Source organism: Knufia obscura, assembly GCF_036327395.1.
Source record: "Knufia obscura strain CCFEE 5817 isolate CBS 148926 chromosome Unknown scaffold_11, whole genome shotgun sequence".
Lineage (NCBI taxonomy): Eukaryota > Fungi > Ascomycota > Eurotiomycetes > Chaetothyriales > Trichomeriaceae > Knufia > Knufia obscura.
In genome coordinates this window covers 118739-132918 of record NW_027042697.1, presented here as the reverse complement: position 1 = coordinate 132918, position 14180 = coordinate 118739, and the positions used below count along the sequence as shown (strand labels likewise).

General features: G+C 51.1%; 7 protein-coding genes across 7 annotated transcripts; 3 read left to right on the top strand and 4 right to left on the bottom strand.

Moving 5' to 3' along the window:
* Nucleotides 1–44: 44 nt before the first annotated feature.
* PMZ80_008346 (uncharacterized protein) lies at nt 45–463 on the bottom strand (the record flags this gene model as incomplete). The annotated part of the gene is made up of 2 exons (XM_064876746.1): nt 45–181; nt 286–463. The coding sequence occupies 2 exons, from the start codon at nt 461–463 to the stop codon at nt 45–47; spliced, it is 315 nt and encodes a 104-aa protein (XP_064727133.1).
* A 786-nt stretch (nt 464–1249) lies between these two features.
* On the bottom strand, nt 1250–1870 carry PMZ80_008345 (uncharacterized protein; the record flags this gene model as incomplete). The annotated part of the gene is made up of 1 exon (XM_064876745.1): nt 1250–1870. The coding sequence occupies one exon, from the start codon at nt 1868–1870 to the stop codon at nt 1250–1252; it is 621 nt and encodes a 206-aa protein (XP_064727132.1).
* Nucleotides 1871–2685: 815 nt separating this feature from the next.
* Nucleotides 2686–4062, top strand: PMZ80_008344 (uncharacterized protein; the record flags this gene model as incomplete). The annotated part of the gene is made up of 4 exons (XM_064876744.1): nt 2686–2761; nt 2812–3203; nt 3252–3386; nt 3433–4062. 4 exons carry the CDS (start codon nt 2686–2688, stop codon nt 4060–4062), a joined length of 1233 nt encoding a protein of 410 aa, XP_064727131.1.
* A 397-nt stretch (nt 4063–4459) lies between these two features.
* ebp2 (rRNA-processing protein EBP2) lies at nt 4460–5649 on the top strand (the record flags this gene model as incomplete). The annotated part of the gene is made up of 2 exons (XM_064876743.1): nt 4460–5315; nt 5366–5649. 2 exons carry the CDS (start codon nt 4460–4462, stop codon nt 5647–5649), a joined length of 1140 nt encoding a protein of 379 aa, XP_064727130.1.
* Nucleotides 5650–6044: 395 nt separating this feature from the next.
* PMZ80_008342 (uncharacterized protein) lies at nt 6045–6329 on the bottom strand (the record flags this gene model as incomplete). Its single annotated transcript, XM_064876742.1, has 1 exon — nt 6045–6329. The coding sequence occupies one exon, from the start codon at nt 6327–6329 to the stop codon at nt 6045–6047; it is 285 nt and encodes a 94-aa protein (XP_064727129.1).
* A 6370-nt stretch (nt 6330–12699) lies between these two features.
* On the bottom strand, nt 12700–13321 carry GCV3 (glycine cleavage system H-protein subunit; the record flags this gene model as incomplete). The annotated part of the gene is made up of 3 exons (XM_064876741.1): nt 12700–13013; nt 13153–13223; nt 13278–13321. The coding sequence occupies 3 exons, from the start codon at nt 13319–13321 to the stop codon at nt 12700–12702; spliced, it is 429 nt and encodes a 142-aa protein (XP_064727128.1).
* Nucleotides 13322–13574: 253 nt separating this feature from the next.
* On the top strand, nt 13575–14086 carry PMZ80_008340 (uncharacterized protein; the record flags this gene model as incomplete). Its single annotated transcript, XM_064876740.1, has 2 exons — nt 13575–13598; nt 13661–14086. The coding sequence occupies 2 exons, from the start codon at nt 13575–13577 to the stop codon at nt 14084–14086; spliced, it is 450 nt and encodes a 149-aa protein (XP_064727127.1).
* Nucleotides 14087–14180: the final 94 nt, after the last annotated feature.

The following is a 14180-nucleotide window of genomic DNA, read 5'->3' as shown; positions in this document are numbered from 1 at the left end:
ACACAACCAACCAATGCCCAATTTTAATCCTCCTCTTTGCCATCTCAATCACCACCAGCACCCATACTCTCCCCACTCTTCAACGTACTCTTCGACCTCGTATCCATCCCCGCTCCCCCATCATGATCCCGCATCAACATCTCTTGCTCCAATCTATCGCACCGTTCCGCCATGTCGTCTACTGTTCTATCGTCAGCACGGCTCACACCAAATCCCACATCCCACGTCTCACGTATCACACCACCCACATCACAACAACGCTGCGAAGAGTTAGGGATAACGTACGTTTTGTTAGAATCTCATCAGAGATATTCTTAAATTTCTTCTCCACATCCCCCAGGAAATCGTCGATTGCGTCGGCGAGTTTTGCGGCGGCTTCGGTGGGAGGTGGGGGTGCGGTTGTTGTTGTTGAGGTTGCTGTTTGGGGGCGGGATTGTGAGTGGGTTTGGGTTTGGATTGACATTTTGGTTGTGGTGGTGGTGGTGTTGGCTGGGAACGCAAGGAGAGTGGAAGATCGGGACGATGAAGTAGTTTGTGGGAAGTTATGCTGGTGTGGTGTGCCGTGTTGAGTTGTCGTTATGGAAGGGGGTTGTACGGGAGTTGCGCGAGAAGATGGGAGTGTTGTGGTCTTCGTTCTTACAGATAGGTGCTCGAGCGGTGCTGTAGAGAAGCGCACGGCTACGGGCTGAAGATAATGTTGTGCCTCAGGCAGGAGCGTGTTATCGATAAGCAGTTCTTAGCTGCGGCAGGGGCAGCTCGTGAAGTTGTTCACTCTGAGGACAATCAACGTTGCCGCTCCTGAGGCACATTTTGGGCAGGTAAAGCGCCAAGCGTGGCATTCTTGTAGGTTCGGCAGGTGGTTGTGACTTGTGCTTCCTTGTTCAGCATCGAGCAGGTTCAACATGGGTAGTTTGAATGCGTCTGCGAGTCTCACGAGCTGACATGAAGCCTCACAGTAACTGCTTGCATCACCCCAACATCACTAATGAAAATGAGACGACTCTCGATCTACCGTCTTTATGCACAAGACATATTCTCCTGACGTCTATTCCAGATTCTTGACACAGATACCGCTGAGGAACGAGCTTGCCAAAAATCGGCCCACCGACGTGTCGAAATTCACACAATACTTTGCATTCTATCTGTCAACTTTTTTCCTTCGAGGTACACCGCAAAGCTCTCTCACAGATCCCAACGCACCAAGCGCAGTGGCTCCCACATATTGCGCCATGATCCAGGAAAGGGTTCATCACACCGAAGCAGCGGCCGCACTACTAGCAGCGCCTGCACCCGACGCCGCAGTAACCCCAGCTATCCTCATCCGAAAGATCAAAACCGCCATCCCAGTCACGATGAGTTCCTCGAACGTCTCGCCTCCACCCACCGCATCACCCACAATCTCCAACCTCCCTAGCTTCGTCCAACTCCATTTCGGAACCTGCCACCGTGCAAGTGCGAGTTCCTTTTCATCCAGACAGACCATACTCGAGCTTATCAGTTTCTCGGACTTCCATGTTCGTTGTGTTCCGGAGGTAGGTGATGTGTATTCGTAGCTCTCTTTCAGCCTCCATTTTGGTTTGATTGTGCTGGTTCGTCCGCGGATGGTGATGTCTATCTTGGTGGACAGGTTGTGGAATGAGACGGTGGCTACCTCTTGGTTGTCGGACGGTGAGATGAATGTTAGGTGAGGCTTGAGTAGGTAGCTTGATTTGATCGTGTATAGCACTGTGCTGTTGCTTGTGTCGAGGACATCATAGGTTGTGCTTATTTTTCCTTGGGCGGCGACTTCTATTGTGCGGGTTGGGTAGATTGATGAGTTGGTGGTGTAGGTAGGTTGTGAGTAGGTTGACTGGAATTGCGTTTCATTCATTTTGGTTTGGTTTGGCTTTACTTAGGATTAGGAGGAAGTGAGGCAAGCCAAGGGTAGAAGCACACTGATATATGGCACAGACTCGGCTGTCAGTCAGGTGGTGTGCTCGACTGGTCTGCCTTGGGAGCCTCGCATGCTGCTGTGATTGTAGAAGGTCCTCTCAGCCACATGCAGATCACTGAGTTGCGTATTGATGCTAATCTGGGATATGTGGATTCGCGGGCTGATGCATCAGTGGTCATGATCAACGTCGTTTCGAATGCCCAGGTGTCTGGCGACTTTAACGTCGTGTTAGTTACATCAATCGAGGGACGCCAGACACCACCGTGGTCAACTTGGCCTATATCGCCTGAGATACGGAATGTTCCATGCATAGAGAAGTTCCTGCATGAGGGTGCGCTAAGCCGCATGGAGCTATATGCTGCGCTCCGATGTGGATATGCAGGAGTGCCACCAGCTCGAGATGGCCGCCGGCCAAGCCTTGCCAACAACCTCACTGGTGTACAAGTACTTTCGCAATGCTTGACGCCTAAATCCCTTTTTCAAGGTTCAGCAGTACTTTTGACTCAAGTTTCAGCACTACCTTTGTTGTCATGGTCGTAGACACAAACATAAAAGTGCAATCGCGCACGTGGAGATGGCTACCGGACGATCAAACACGCTCTTGAGAGACAGGTCCTACCGGTATGCCAGGAGTTCCTTCTGGACGTGGATGTGACGCGTGCCGCAAACAGAAAAAGAAGGTACGCTCTTCATATCACCTGGTTTCGACAGCGTACAATCAGAAATGACCAACACAATTATGACCTAGTGCGATGCCACAGGAGGCACATGTTCGCGTTGCAACCGGCTGCAAATTCCTTGTATTGGTTCAGGACAACAAAGATACAAGTTCGTGGAGGATGAAAAATACTCTCTGGTGCGCTCCGAAAAGAGGACAGCTACACCGACTGTCACGGTACTTGAACGCGATGATACGCCCCCAAGGGCCGCCCTCCCACGAAGCCCGACCAACACCCACACCTACCGTGTGAGCGCTTTCATCGACACGCTTAAGCCTGCGAGAGGTGTTCGATTCAACCTTGCGTGGTCATACGGTGATTATCTCACCGATGTCCCAGTCCGCTTAGGGCGAAATGTCGCTCTAGACGCCGCCGCAGATGCCTTAGTCACAGCATGTGACCGATTTTCAGCACCTCGTGCTGACCATTCCCACCGTTTTCTGGCAAAGTATGTCGAGGCCGTGCGGACTTTGCGGCTGTGCTTGGACGACCAGGCGACCGCCACGACCTCAGAAACCCTATGTGCAGTGATGCTGCTACTCATCTGTCAGGTGAGAGCCCTTGGCGCAGCTGCATGTCCTATACTTACCCATGACAAGATATTTGTGCCCGGGACGAGAGACAGTAGGACGAGCCACTCTGAAGGAGCAGCTCAAATCTACAGGTATCGAGGACAGCTGCAGGCCCGCGACGAGTTCGAGCGAAAATTGATACGTACGCTCCGAGGACCAGTGGTATGTTGTTCGGCAATACACCTTGGACATTTGCTAAGTCTGACAGCTTTTCGAAGCGCTTTTCAACCCAAACATCAGCCTCACGGAACAAGAGTGGGATGCATTGGTGGGGTGTAACCTTGCCGATTCCAGCTTGGAAGGGAAAATGATACTATGTCTAGCACGCGGTGCAAGCCTTATGCGCAGAGGAGGGTTCGTGCTGGATCCCCAGAGGTGGAATCATGATCGCCCATTCTGTCCTCATCTAGAATATGAGGCGCGCGTTGTACGCAGCGATTATCTACCAGTCCTTACGAGCCTTCGCGACCGTTTCTATGCAATCGACGAGACTGCCTTGCGCCAAAGTTCAAATTCGGAACTGGTGGCAGATCTTCAACATTGCCACAGTCTGCGTACGTATGGCTTAGCGCTGTTCGTGGGTATAGTGCTCAACTACATTGTTTGCGTGGCAGCAGGCAACATACTAGAGATCGTTCAGGAATCTCAGAGATATGCGGAAGAAATCATATTGCTCGCCCGAGTCGGAGCCAGATACAGACCCGTGGGCGCCAGTCTTTTTGGTATCTGCCTCGCCGCCGCGTCGGTGGTTAGTAGCAATGCGGAGACAAAAGCTATTGCTAAGGAGCTGGAGATTGAGTATGACAGGGAGCTTAGCGAGGTATATGTCTACAATTAGAGAGTCGATGTTTATATTCTCGACAGAAAGCTCAAGCTGATGTTGGCAATCCAGAGATTAGACATGTCTAGGAGGGAGGCATGTGCGGTAGCAGGCTCCTTATAACAAAGCTGCAATCCAACTTGCTCTTTATCTATAAAGTCATTCTGATACATCCGCATAGTGTGTCGTGTGTATACATGACCTACATAAGACTCAGTACCTAGGCAGTAGAAGTAGATGAATGGACCTCTCAACTTCTGGGGATCGTGATGCCTCAGGCCAAAATCTCTTATCGATAGTCGCTCGAAAAAAAGTTCCCATTGCCGAATCGTTTCTGCTCTGAGCTGGGTAAGCGATCACTCTGTTCACGACCCATAGTCTTATACCATTCAACCAGATTTCAGAGTCAACCAACATGGCCAAGAAAAGCAAGTTATTGACGGCACTGGATGCGCAAAAGGGTCGCGACTACGAAGCCGAGAAACGGAAGAAGCAGCTCAAATCAGCCGAGAAGAGAAAGAGGCAGCGCGCCGAGAAGAACGAGGAAAACGATGAAGAAGATCATGACGGCGTGCAAGTGAATGGTCACACTGCTCCTCAACCAGCAGGAAAGCCAACAGACGACTTCGAAGCTTTCGAGTCCGCTAGCGAAGACGAAGAGGACGAGGATGAAGGTTTAGAAGATAGCGGCGTGATACCACAACCTGAAACAGTGGGAGACGCTTCGGCATCTGAAGCAGAACAAGACTCAGACATATCTCTGTCAGATCTGGAAGAAGAGGACCGAGAGGACGTGGTACCGCATCAGCGCATGACCATCAATAATGGCCCTGCCCTGGTCTCCTCGAGGAAACGAGTCGCAGTCGTGTCAGACATACCACAGCATCCCTTCCACTATCACAACTCGTTAGTATCAGCAGACAAGATTGCAGACGAGCTAATACCGGATCCCATGGACGACGAGACACGAGAATTGATGTTCTACAAGATTGCTCGAGATGCTACATTAACAGCTCGGGGACTGTTGAAGAAAGAGAAAGTGCCTTTTACTAGACCTGCAGACTATTTTGCGGAAATGGTGAAAACAGAAGACCACATGGGCAGGGTCAAGAAGAAGCTGTATGATGAGGCGGCTGGCAAGAAAGCTGCGGAAGAAGCGAGGAAATTGCGAGATGCGAAGAAGTTTGGCAAGCAGGTGCAGATAGCAAAGGAGCAGGAAAGAGCGAAGGATAAGAGAGATACGCTGAACAAGATCCAAGAGTTGAAGAGAAGTACGTTGAGAACTGAACATGAAGATGTGGAGATGCTAACAACGAGGCAGAACGCAAAGATAGCGACACGGGCCGAGTCACAGAAGGCGACAATCTGTTCGAGGAGATCAACGTCGATAACGACTCGAAGCGAAGAGATCGAGCCGGCGATACCAGCAGCAAGCGACAGAAGAAAGACGCCAAATTCGGACATGGTGGAAAGAAGAGGTTCTCAAAATCAGGTACTGCCGAAAGTAGTGGTGATATGAGAGGCTTTTCGGCGAAGAGGATGAAAGGCAAGGGCGGACCTGCTAAAAGACCAGGCAAGAACAGGAGAGCAGCTGCCAGATCGTGATTGGTCTGTTCGCTGCTGCCCGGTGTTTTCTTGGCTTATTTCTTCGCTGTCCGAATCAGCCTGCGACTGCATATGACGATTATGATACCCAAAATGTTGATTGTTATACACAGACACTGTTCTTGTCGAGGGGCACACGATCTCGGCTCGGTCGCTCACCTTGCACAAAGCAGCTACGATAAGCTCCTGGTCCACCGCTCCAAAACGAGAGGAGCTGAAGCAGCACAAAATATTGGGTCCTCTGATCAGGAGTAGCGATGTAGTCTCTATAAGTGCTACTATACAGCGTCGACTGTTGCGGACGCTCAGAAAAACTGGGCAGCGTCTTGTGCTCAGAATCTGCAATCACGATTACCGCCCACCAGTATCGCTTTCCAGTCTTCTCATGCGCTCAGTCAAATTCGAAGTTCTGTTCCGAAGTCCCTGTCATCTGCTTCCGCAGTCTGGTCATCGAACATAGCGCCAACTCCTACCAGCTCGTCGTCGCCTCTTGCTGGCAAAGGGCGTATGTTGAGGCTGATCGTGAGCTTTGAGCCTGGGTGGATATTGGCATTAAGGGCATTTCCAAGTCCTGGAGGTGCAGGCGGAGCATGAGGTGGTTGCGGTGTCTGGTCCTGCGAGCCTGTAGCGGCGCGGGCACCTGTTGCTGCTCGTGTGCCATGTATCTGTGAGTCGGTCATCGTGATGGCGAAACCTGCTCACATGGTCAGTACTCAGACGTCAGCGCACCGGAGCTCAATGCCTTACTTCTGATATGACGAACAAATAGTGAATACGCTTCAATGAGTTGCTTGTTCCTAGGCTGGCAGAAGGGACAACCGGGAGTTGCAATTCCAAAGATCGGGTCCTTGCGCACGAGCTTTATATTCAACGTCAGCAAATCCTGGAAACCATCATGACGAGCTAGTGCAAAGCTTTTGCGGACCAGATTGGCACAAGTGGTCAGAAGAACGCGCAACATCCTTCACTTGGCTGCACCAGCAACGCGCTTTTGGGACCAGTTTGCTCGGTCCCCACTCGGTAGCTGCGGCAAGATTCCAAAGCGCTACATCAGAGCCATTGAAGTGTTCCGAGCCAGTAACTGAAGTGAACTGTCTTGAGGCTAACGGAGTTGAGCTTGCGAAGGCTGAGAGCAGGTACATCGGCGCCATGCTGTATCCATCAATCCATGGAACCACCACGATGAATCGTTATACACAACTGGCGACGGCTCTAGCGCATTCCACGGTCATCATAGTCGATAGCGATCTTGATGCGGTCTCCTCGAATCGAGCCTCAGCGACCTAGCATTGTCTACGCGGCTAAGGCCAAGGGGTACCTTTCTAGCTGCACACTTAGTTAACCCACGAGGGTTATCGAGTCTTCTCGACGCCATCCAAGCCTACCAAGGCTATGGTTATCTTCAGCAGTCCCTTTTCTGAGTGCTTCCCTCTATCATTCGACAGAAGCGAGCAGATCAGGAAGTTAGTCGATCCAATAGTATACAGGAAACGCGGGTCCGTCCTCTGTGCATGAAACAGCTACTGACGAACGGAAGTTACGGCATGAACCGAATCTGTATAGGCGTGTTATCAAGCTGATGCGTTGGCAACGTCGGTAAACAGACTTACACCCCAGAAGACATTCAGGGCACAGACAGATGAAATGCACTGGGAAAGGGAAGCCTACGAGTTTCGGCTGACCATGGTAGTAACCTGGTTGTCCAGTAACGAAGAGTCTGGCTGTCGACCACAGCATCATGAAAACCGAAACTAAGGGCTGGATCCACCTAGCATGGCGTCAGAAGTCAGTCTGGCCGATCTTCATTGTTGTCCCAACTTCCTGGTATCTATGGGGCAACTAAGCACGGGGAGACGGCTGGCTCCATGTATGTGGTTCTGTGAACAAGAGCCAAATCTGCCGGATGTCCAAGGAATGAGAAGGCTGAGCATGCGGACAGGAACTAGCGTCTTTGATGCACAAGATCTAACAATGTGCTTATGCCAAGCAAGTTGTGCCGCTCAACGTGCTGGGTTAAGTGGTCGACGTACCTCGAACACCATGTGGCTGTATCACTAACGTCAGAACATCAGTTCTGGCTCCTTCAGAGATCGTTCAGCAGTTGGTTGGCTTGCGTTGAGAGAGCCACCTACCTGTCACGAAAGATACATTTGAAATAGCAAACGTGGCTGTTCGTGGTGCACAGCGGGCACCTCAGGCCACACAACATGGAAGTCACGTCAGACGTCAGCGGCTACTTCCACAGACGACTGATCTCCATCGCCATCTATGCCGCTTGAACCACACACACAAAAGTATCAGACGATCTAAGGCCTACCTATCTCCAGAGCGGCATTATGCAGCCACGTCCGTAACGGAGCAACGGAAACATCCTAATGCGCCTCTGTTTCAGGCCTGCAAGCCATCGGACTGTGTTAGATTGGCCAACAAAAGGGCTGGAACAGACAGCACGAAGGCATCATTGTCAAGAACGAGCACCCTAAGGTCGGTAGCGAGTCAGGCGACAGGAACTTAGTGGATTGGATGGGAACCCGAATGCAATCATAGAAGGGCCGAACCCTGTCGTGACAAGACGACACCCACAATAGCGCGTTCGTCACAGAGTTCGTACATGCATGGAAGTCCCGGGGATACCTGATCGAGAACCGAGTCTCTGGGACGCGGCAGGTCGGAAAGGGGGCGTGATCCGGCCAGGATACGGCCATGAACTCTGTTAGCCCTATCGCCCGGCATTAGCGTGTCACAAATCGAGGTATGACGATATTTGTGGCATTCAAGCATGGTGCTGGCGGTGCTAAGCGATGTCGTACTCATGTCGTATGGGCCCCTTTTGCTATGGAAGAAAGAAGTCAAAATGAGATCTGCAGCGCTTTCGATACCAGCGCACTGGCACACTACATCCGCGGTACTCGAGATTGGGATTAATATGCGCCAAGTGACGCCAATACATGCACAGCAACGTTCCCCTCATGCAGGGGGTTCCGCAGCACTGGAAGCGCTGCAACGGTGCATGCACGATCATGCATTATGCTGTCCGTTTGTGAGAGACGACAGTGACCACGACCTGTCATATTCTGCAGCCTCATTCCTTCAAATGCTGCATGGAAAATGTGCACCACTACCACAAGTTGGTATCAAGCATTTGCGCTAGACACAGATGAGCAATCAGAAAACCCCACTGGAAACCTTTCCGATACAAGGTATTGACGTCGGTTATGAAATGTCACTGCCGTCACGAATGGACAAGGACGCAGGCGTGGCCACAGATTAGTCCGAAGTCTGCAGATACGGCAGATTTCAGATCAGTGCTGAGACCTTGATACTTTCCAGGTCTTCTAGATGTTTCTTGACTTCAGACCTGCATGCTCTGAGTACTGATACAGGACCAAAGTTCCGGATTCACTTCCATGTCGATCTGACGCCAAAGAACGAGAACTCTTGCGCCACGTGTCGAGCCAAGGAAAGCACGAATACCACAGGAGCTGCAGGTCAGAACAAGTTGTTCATACTGACGAAGATACATTATACCAATCTATACGGTCATCGACGCAGCCAGCCGTGCAAATAGTCAACGACACCTTAACAAAGCAAGTGCAAGAAGATTACTAAAATCCGCTATCCTTGCGTCACCAAATTACGTGCTGGCTCGCTTGTTCTGTCCTGCCGCCACATTACATATATGTTCCTTCTTGTGCTCTCCGTTCAGTCTGTGAGGTCTGACCTTGATCAGCCTATCCATGCACCACAGTTGGCCTCGGTGATGCATTCAGGCGTTGAACATCGTCCCAACGCCTACCAAATCGTTGTTGATTCTTGTTATTGTGTTGTACAGTCTGATCGTTATGATCGATTGGGACTCTGTCTTGGGCTGTCCTGCTGAGGGCGGTCCTGTCGACATAGCTGTGTTGCTTCTTGGATCGATGGAGGACGATGGGTTGGACTGCTTCGGCTTCTGCTCAATTGCTTTTGAAGTTTGCTGCATGTTGGTGTTGGGTGTATACTGCAGGCTGTCAACAACTGTACAAGTTGTATCGTCATACAGTGATGGCGACTTACTCTGAATCTATTCTACTGCGGAGCGGTCGACTACCCTCTGGAAATCAAGAAGATTCTCCTGAGTGCCAGGAGGTCAAAAGTATTTATACTCATCTCATACCACTGCCCAACTAGCACTCCAATAGCATCTACTCGATTTTGTTCGAATTGGCATTCACTTCGCCAAGGGAGCCAAACACAGCGGGCACCTTGAATTGGTGACGAAAAAAACGGTGGCTCACCAAACCACGGATGCAAATAGGGCATACCTTCACGCGGCCACGAGGCTATTCACTTGTGAGTCGTCTGACCTAGACGTGGCGAATCTTCTAGCCGAGCTGACACATCTAAAGATTCAATGTCGTTAGTGTGTGCCATACAATGCAGTATCCGTGGTGGGTTGTGGGGCATGTGCTGACTGGCATTGGGCTACTACAAGATCAGAAGGCTGTTGTGGGTTGATTTTTCTTGACTCTGGCTTTCCCAAAGTCGTCTTGTCGAGAGCAACTACACTCACTAGCGGCGTGATAGTCTGGACTTGTGGTTGGATGACTTCCGGTCTTGAACAGCGATCGTCACTCCTGACAATAAAAGCAATTAGTCTCTCTCCACAGACCCTTGTCTGGCAAGCGTGCTCGGTGAACCGGTGACAGAGGTTGAGCATATGTGTGGGTGCGGAGCGTGGCAGTTGACCAAGTCTTAGCTCGACCAGCCTCTCCAGTGACTAGAACAGGGCAAACAAGTTATCATGAGCCATGCTGGAGGGGTAGATGATCGCCCTTGGGCCTGGTGGCGTTCTTCGATAACAACTACTGCTGGATCGTGGGCCTAAGGGCTTACAAAGTACATCCGGGGAACGGGTCCACTGTATACGGAATACAGGTCTGTCTAAGACTTTCCATGAACGACGACATGAACAGATAATTCAACTCGACTAAGCGAAAAGCTCCAGACCCGGCTCGCCGCCAATTCGCTGGAAAGAGCACAGATGCAATCTAACATCCCTGACGAAACATCTTAAAAGGACGATGAGGTGGTTGAACGCAGTGAAGTATGCACAGAATTGCTGAGAAGACACTCTAAGGGATCAGGATATCGAGTGAATGCCAAAAGCAGCTCGCGGGACTTGCTTGTGAGCAAGTAACTCGCAGTGGTGGGCACATGCTGGTACAGGCGTGACCTTCTGAATCTGCCACGTATTCATGCTTGAGATTGATTCTAGGTCGAATTACAAGGATGCTCGACCTCATCTGGCGGGTCTGAAGAGTATCTAAAGCAAGATCTGCAGCCAAGGGTACTCCAGGCAGCTTACACAATCAGAAGGACCTTTATTAAGAACATGCTGAGCACAGAAGGTGTGGGGAACCAGCAAAATCACCTAGAAGACGCCATTGCTGTGTACTAAGTGCGAGGAACAGATAGAATTGAGCGAAACTGAGACATGTGAATGTACTGAAGTCAATCTCCGACCCCATTGCAGCACGCTCGCTTACCAAAGTATCGACGAACTCAGAGAACGATCTACGTTATCCCTGCAAGACTGTGTGCATAAGAGATTACTTTCGAGCAAAAGCAGCGCCTTCGACAGAAAACAACTGCGCAATGTACGAGCATGAGCGTTCTAGCGTCGTTTGCCTTACACCAATTCCTTCTAGCGCCCACGCTAGAATGATCCTTCGAAGCGAACAAGCTCTTCTGTTCGCTTCTCAAGGCGTCAACACCCGGACGAGACCCACTACGCCGACTCCCCCGTGACAGTCTAACACGCATACAATCACGTCGAATCATCCACCCACTCATTACTTTGCTAGAAGGCCAGTAAAGCGTCTCTGCACGAAACAATCTGACATTGGCAAAAGTTCCATGCTCGCCGAGCTCGCCAATGCACCATCTGAAACAAACACACAAGCGGTGAGCACCCTTTGTGAGCCTGGGCACTTCTTCGTCAGGCTGATGCCGTGACTGCAGAGGTCCCACGAGCTCGTCGTGTTCGCTAGGGTTGTGCCGTGATGAGGTGTAAGTCGTTCAAGTCGATGGCCCCATCCATGGATAGTGGGAAGCCACTCAGACCAACCCACCCGCACATAGCAGCATCACTTCCACCGACAAGTCACGGCCTGGATTGCACGCGACTAGCGTATGACATCCTTGTGCGTGACCGGAACATTCCATCCGGATCGTCCCAACGTGTTGAGGCGAGAAACGAAGTATGTCCACTTCGGATGTCGGAATGATGTGAAACGGAGCAGTGCGCCCCTTTGTGGCGCTCAGCACCTGCTTTTGCGGCTTCGACTTGACGGCACACACGTTTAGAGCCCACCATAGGACTAGAAGTGTCAGAAACGAGTTTTTATGCGCTCTCACACAGCTGGGCGCCTGCAAAGGTGGTTAGTTTGGGCTGCAGATGCGCCGGTTGTCCTCAGATTCCACTCCTTGTTCGTAGCCGTCAAACCCAATCCACGATGTGCTCTCTCATTGCTTAGAAGCATAGATATCAGGCTGTTTCCGCCGTGTTCGCCGTGTTCTTCTGTTTGTCGAGCCGACCAGTTTAGACGAGTAGGAGTGGTGCGAAAGTTGCAACGCGAAACTCCACGATAGGTCCATAAGAATATAACGCGCAGATGCGTACAGAATCTGCATGCTCTCCGAGACCTCAACCTGATGATCCACTGGGACTGCGATCGCATACCTACCAGATCCTGTCAAGTCTATGTTGAATGATGCTATGACTGTTGGAACTATGCTGACCTGGTTCCAGAGCATCCACAACGTCCATGTTAGTGGGTATGAATGACCATTTCTCGGTGCTGGAATGTGAGAGGGATACTGTGTTCTGTTAGCAAGGAAAGAGCTCCAACTCGCCTAGGGGCATTCGCAGAAAAGATGGGCTGCTCATGCATATCTCGTATGATTTATGTACCAATTCTTGCCAGCGCCCTGACAGCATACTGCCATCTAACAAACGTAAGGTCGTGTCAGGTATGATCTCTTCCCGGAAAGTATAACTCGACGAGCTCAGTCCTTCTCGAAAGCATCATACTCCTCCTTACTCATCAGACCCTCCAGCTCGCCCTTATCGGACACCTCGATCTTTGCGAACCAACCCTCGGCTTCAGGACCCTTATTGATCGTGCCTGGCTTGTCTCCCAGCACGTCGTTCGCTTCCGTGACCTTGCCAGACACCGGAGACATAATATCCGACGCTGACTTGACTGACTCAACGGCACCGATTGTGTCGCCTTTGTTGACTTCCATTCCTACTTCTGGGAGCTCAACGTATACGACGTCACCGAGGGCTTTTGAAGCGTATTGGGTGATACCGATTGTCCCTGTAGTGTGTACATATGTCAGCCTCATTTTGCGCTCTCAAACTCCGCCAGTAGAGCGACCTCTAGTCACGACGAACTGCAGCAACGACCGTGGTATATGCTTTGCAGATATAGCGCAGGATTCTGCGTCGTTACTAACCAATCTTGTCACCCTCATCCATCTCAATCCATTCATGATCCTCCGTATACTTCTTAATCATCACTAGACCACTGTATCAGCATCAATCCATTCGTCACACCACCTCAGCTGCAGAACTCCCGTACATGGTCCCCTCGTCGCAAACGTTCTCCTCATACCACACCTCCATATATGTGGTTTTGGGGCAGCCAGGCGCCTTACGGCAGGCACGAATCTAGCTGCGACCGCCATATTGTGTATATACCAGAGCTAAGATCACGAACGATCTTCTCCGCAGCTCGAGTTACCATCGGAGCGGACGAGGCTGTGGCGGAGCCTCGCAGCGGAATCGCGACTGCGCTTCGAATAATGTTCGACCATCACTACTTCCTCATCCATCGGCTCTGGCTCGTTGTCGACCATTGAACAAAGCACTTCCAGCTATGCTCTACGAACTAATCGCCGTCGTAAGCCACCTTTACATCCCTCCACCCCAGCACCCTCCCCAACACACCACTAACACACCCAGGTCCGCACCGGCAATATCTCCTACGTAAAAGACATAGCCCGCACAACCGGCACCCTAATCCTCTCTCGCACCGGCACAATCCGCAACCTCTCCAACTGGGGCGTCTTCGATCTGCCCCGTCCAACCGTAAAATACCAAACCCAGCACCACAAAGGCCACTACTTCTGCATGACGTTTGATAGCAGCGCGAGTGTGCAAGCTGAGGTGAGGAGGCAGTTGGGGCTCAATCCGCATATGATTCGGTTTAGTGTGGTTAAGGTTGGTGATAAGCTTGGTGGTGCGAGGAATGAGAAGGGGAAGATGGAGGGGGTTGATGGACGGTTGGAGTGGAAGGGGAATGGGGAGGAGGGGTTGATTCCTGGGGAGGGACAGGGGATGGGCAGTGGATTATTGAGTACGATGTCGAGGAGTTATGGAGAATATTGAGTGGGCTGAGGGTGTACGTTCTGATCGAGGAGATGTGATAAGATAGGGCAAAGAGACAGCGGAAACAAGCACTATACAATGGAGAGAGACTCGC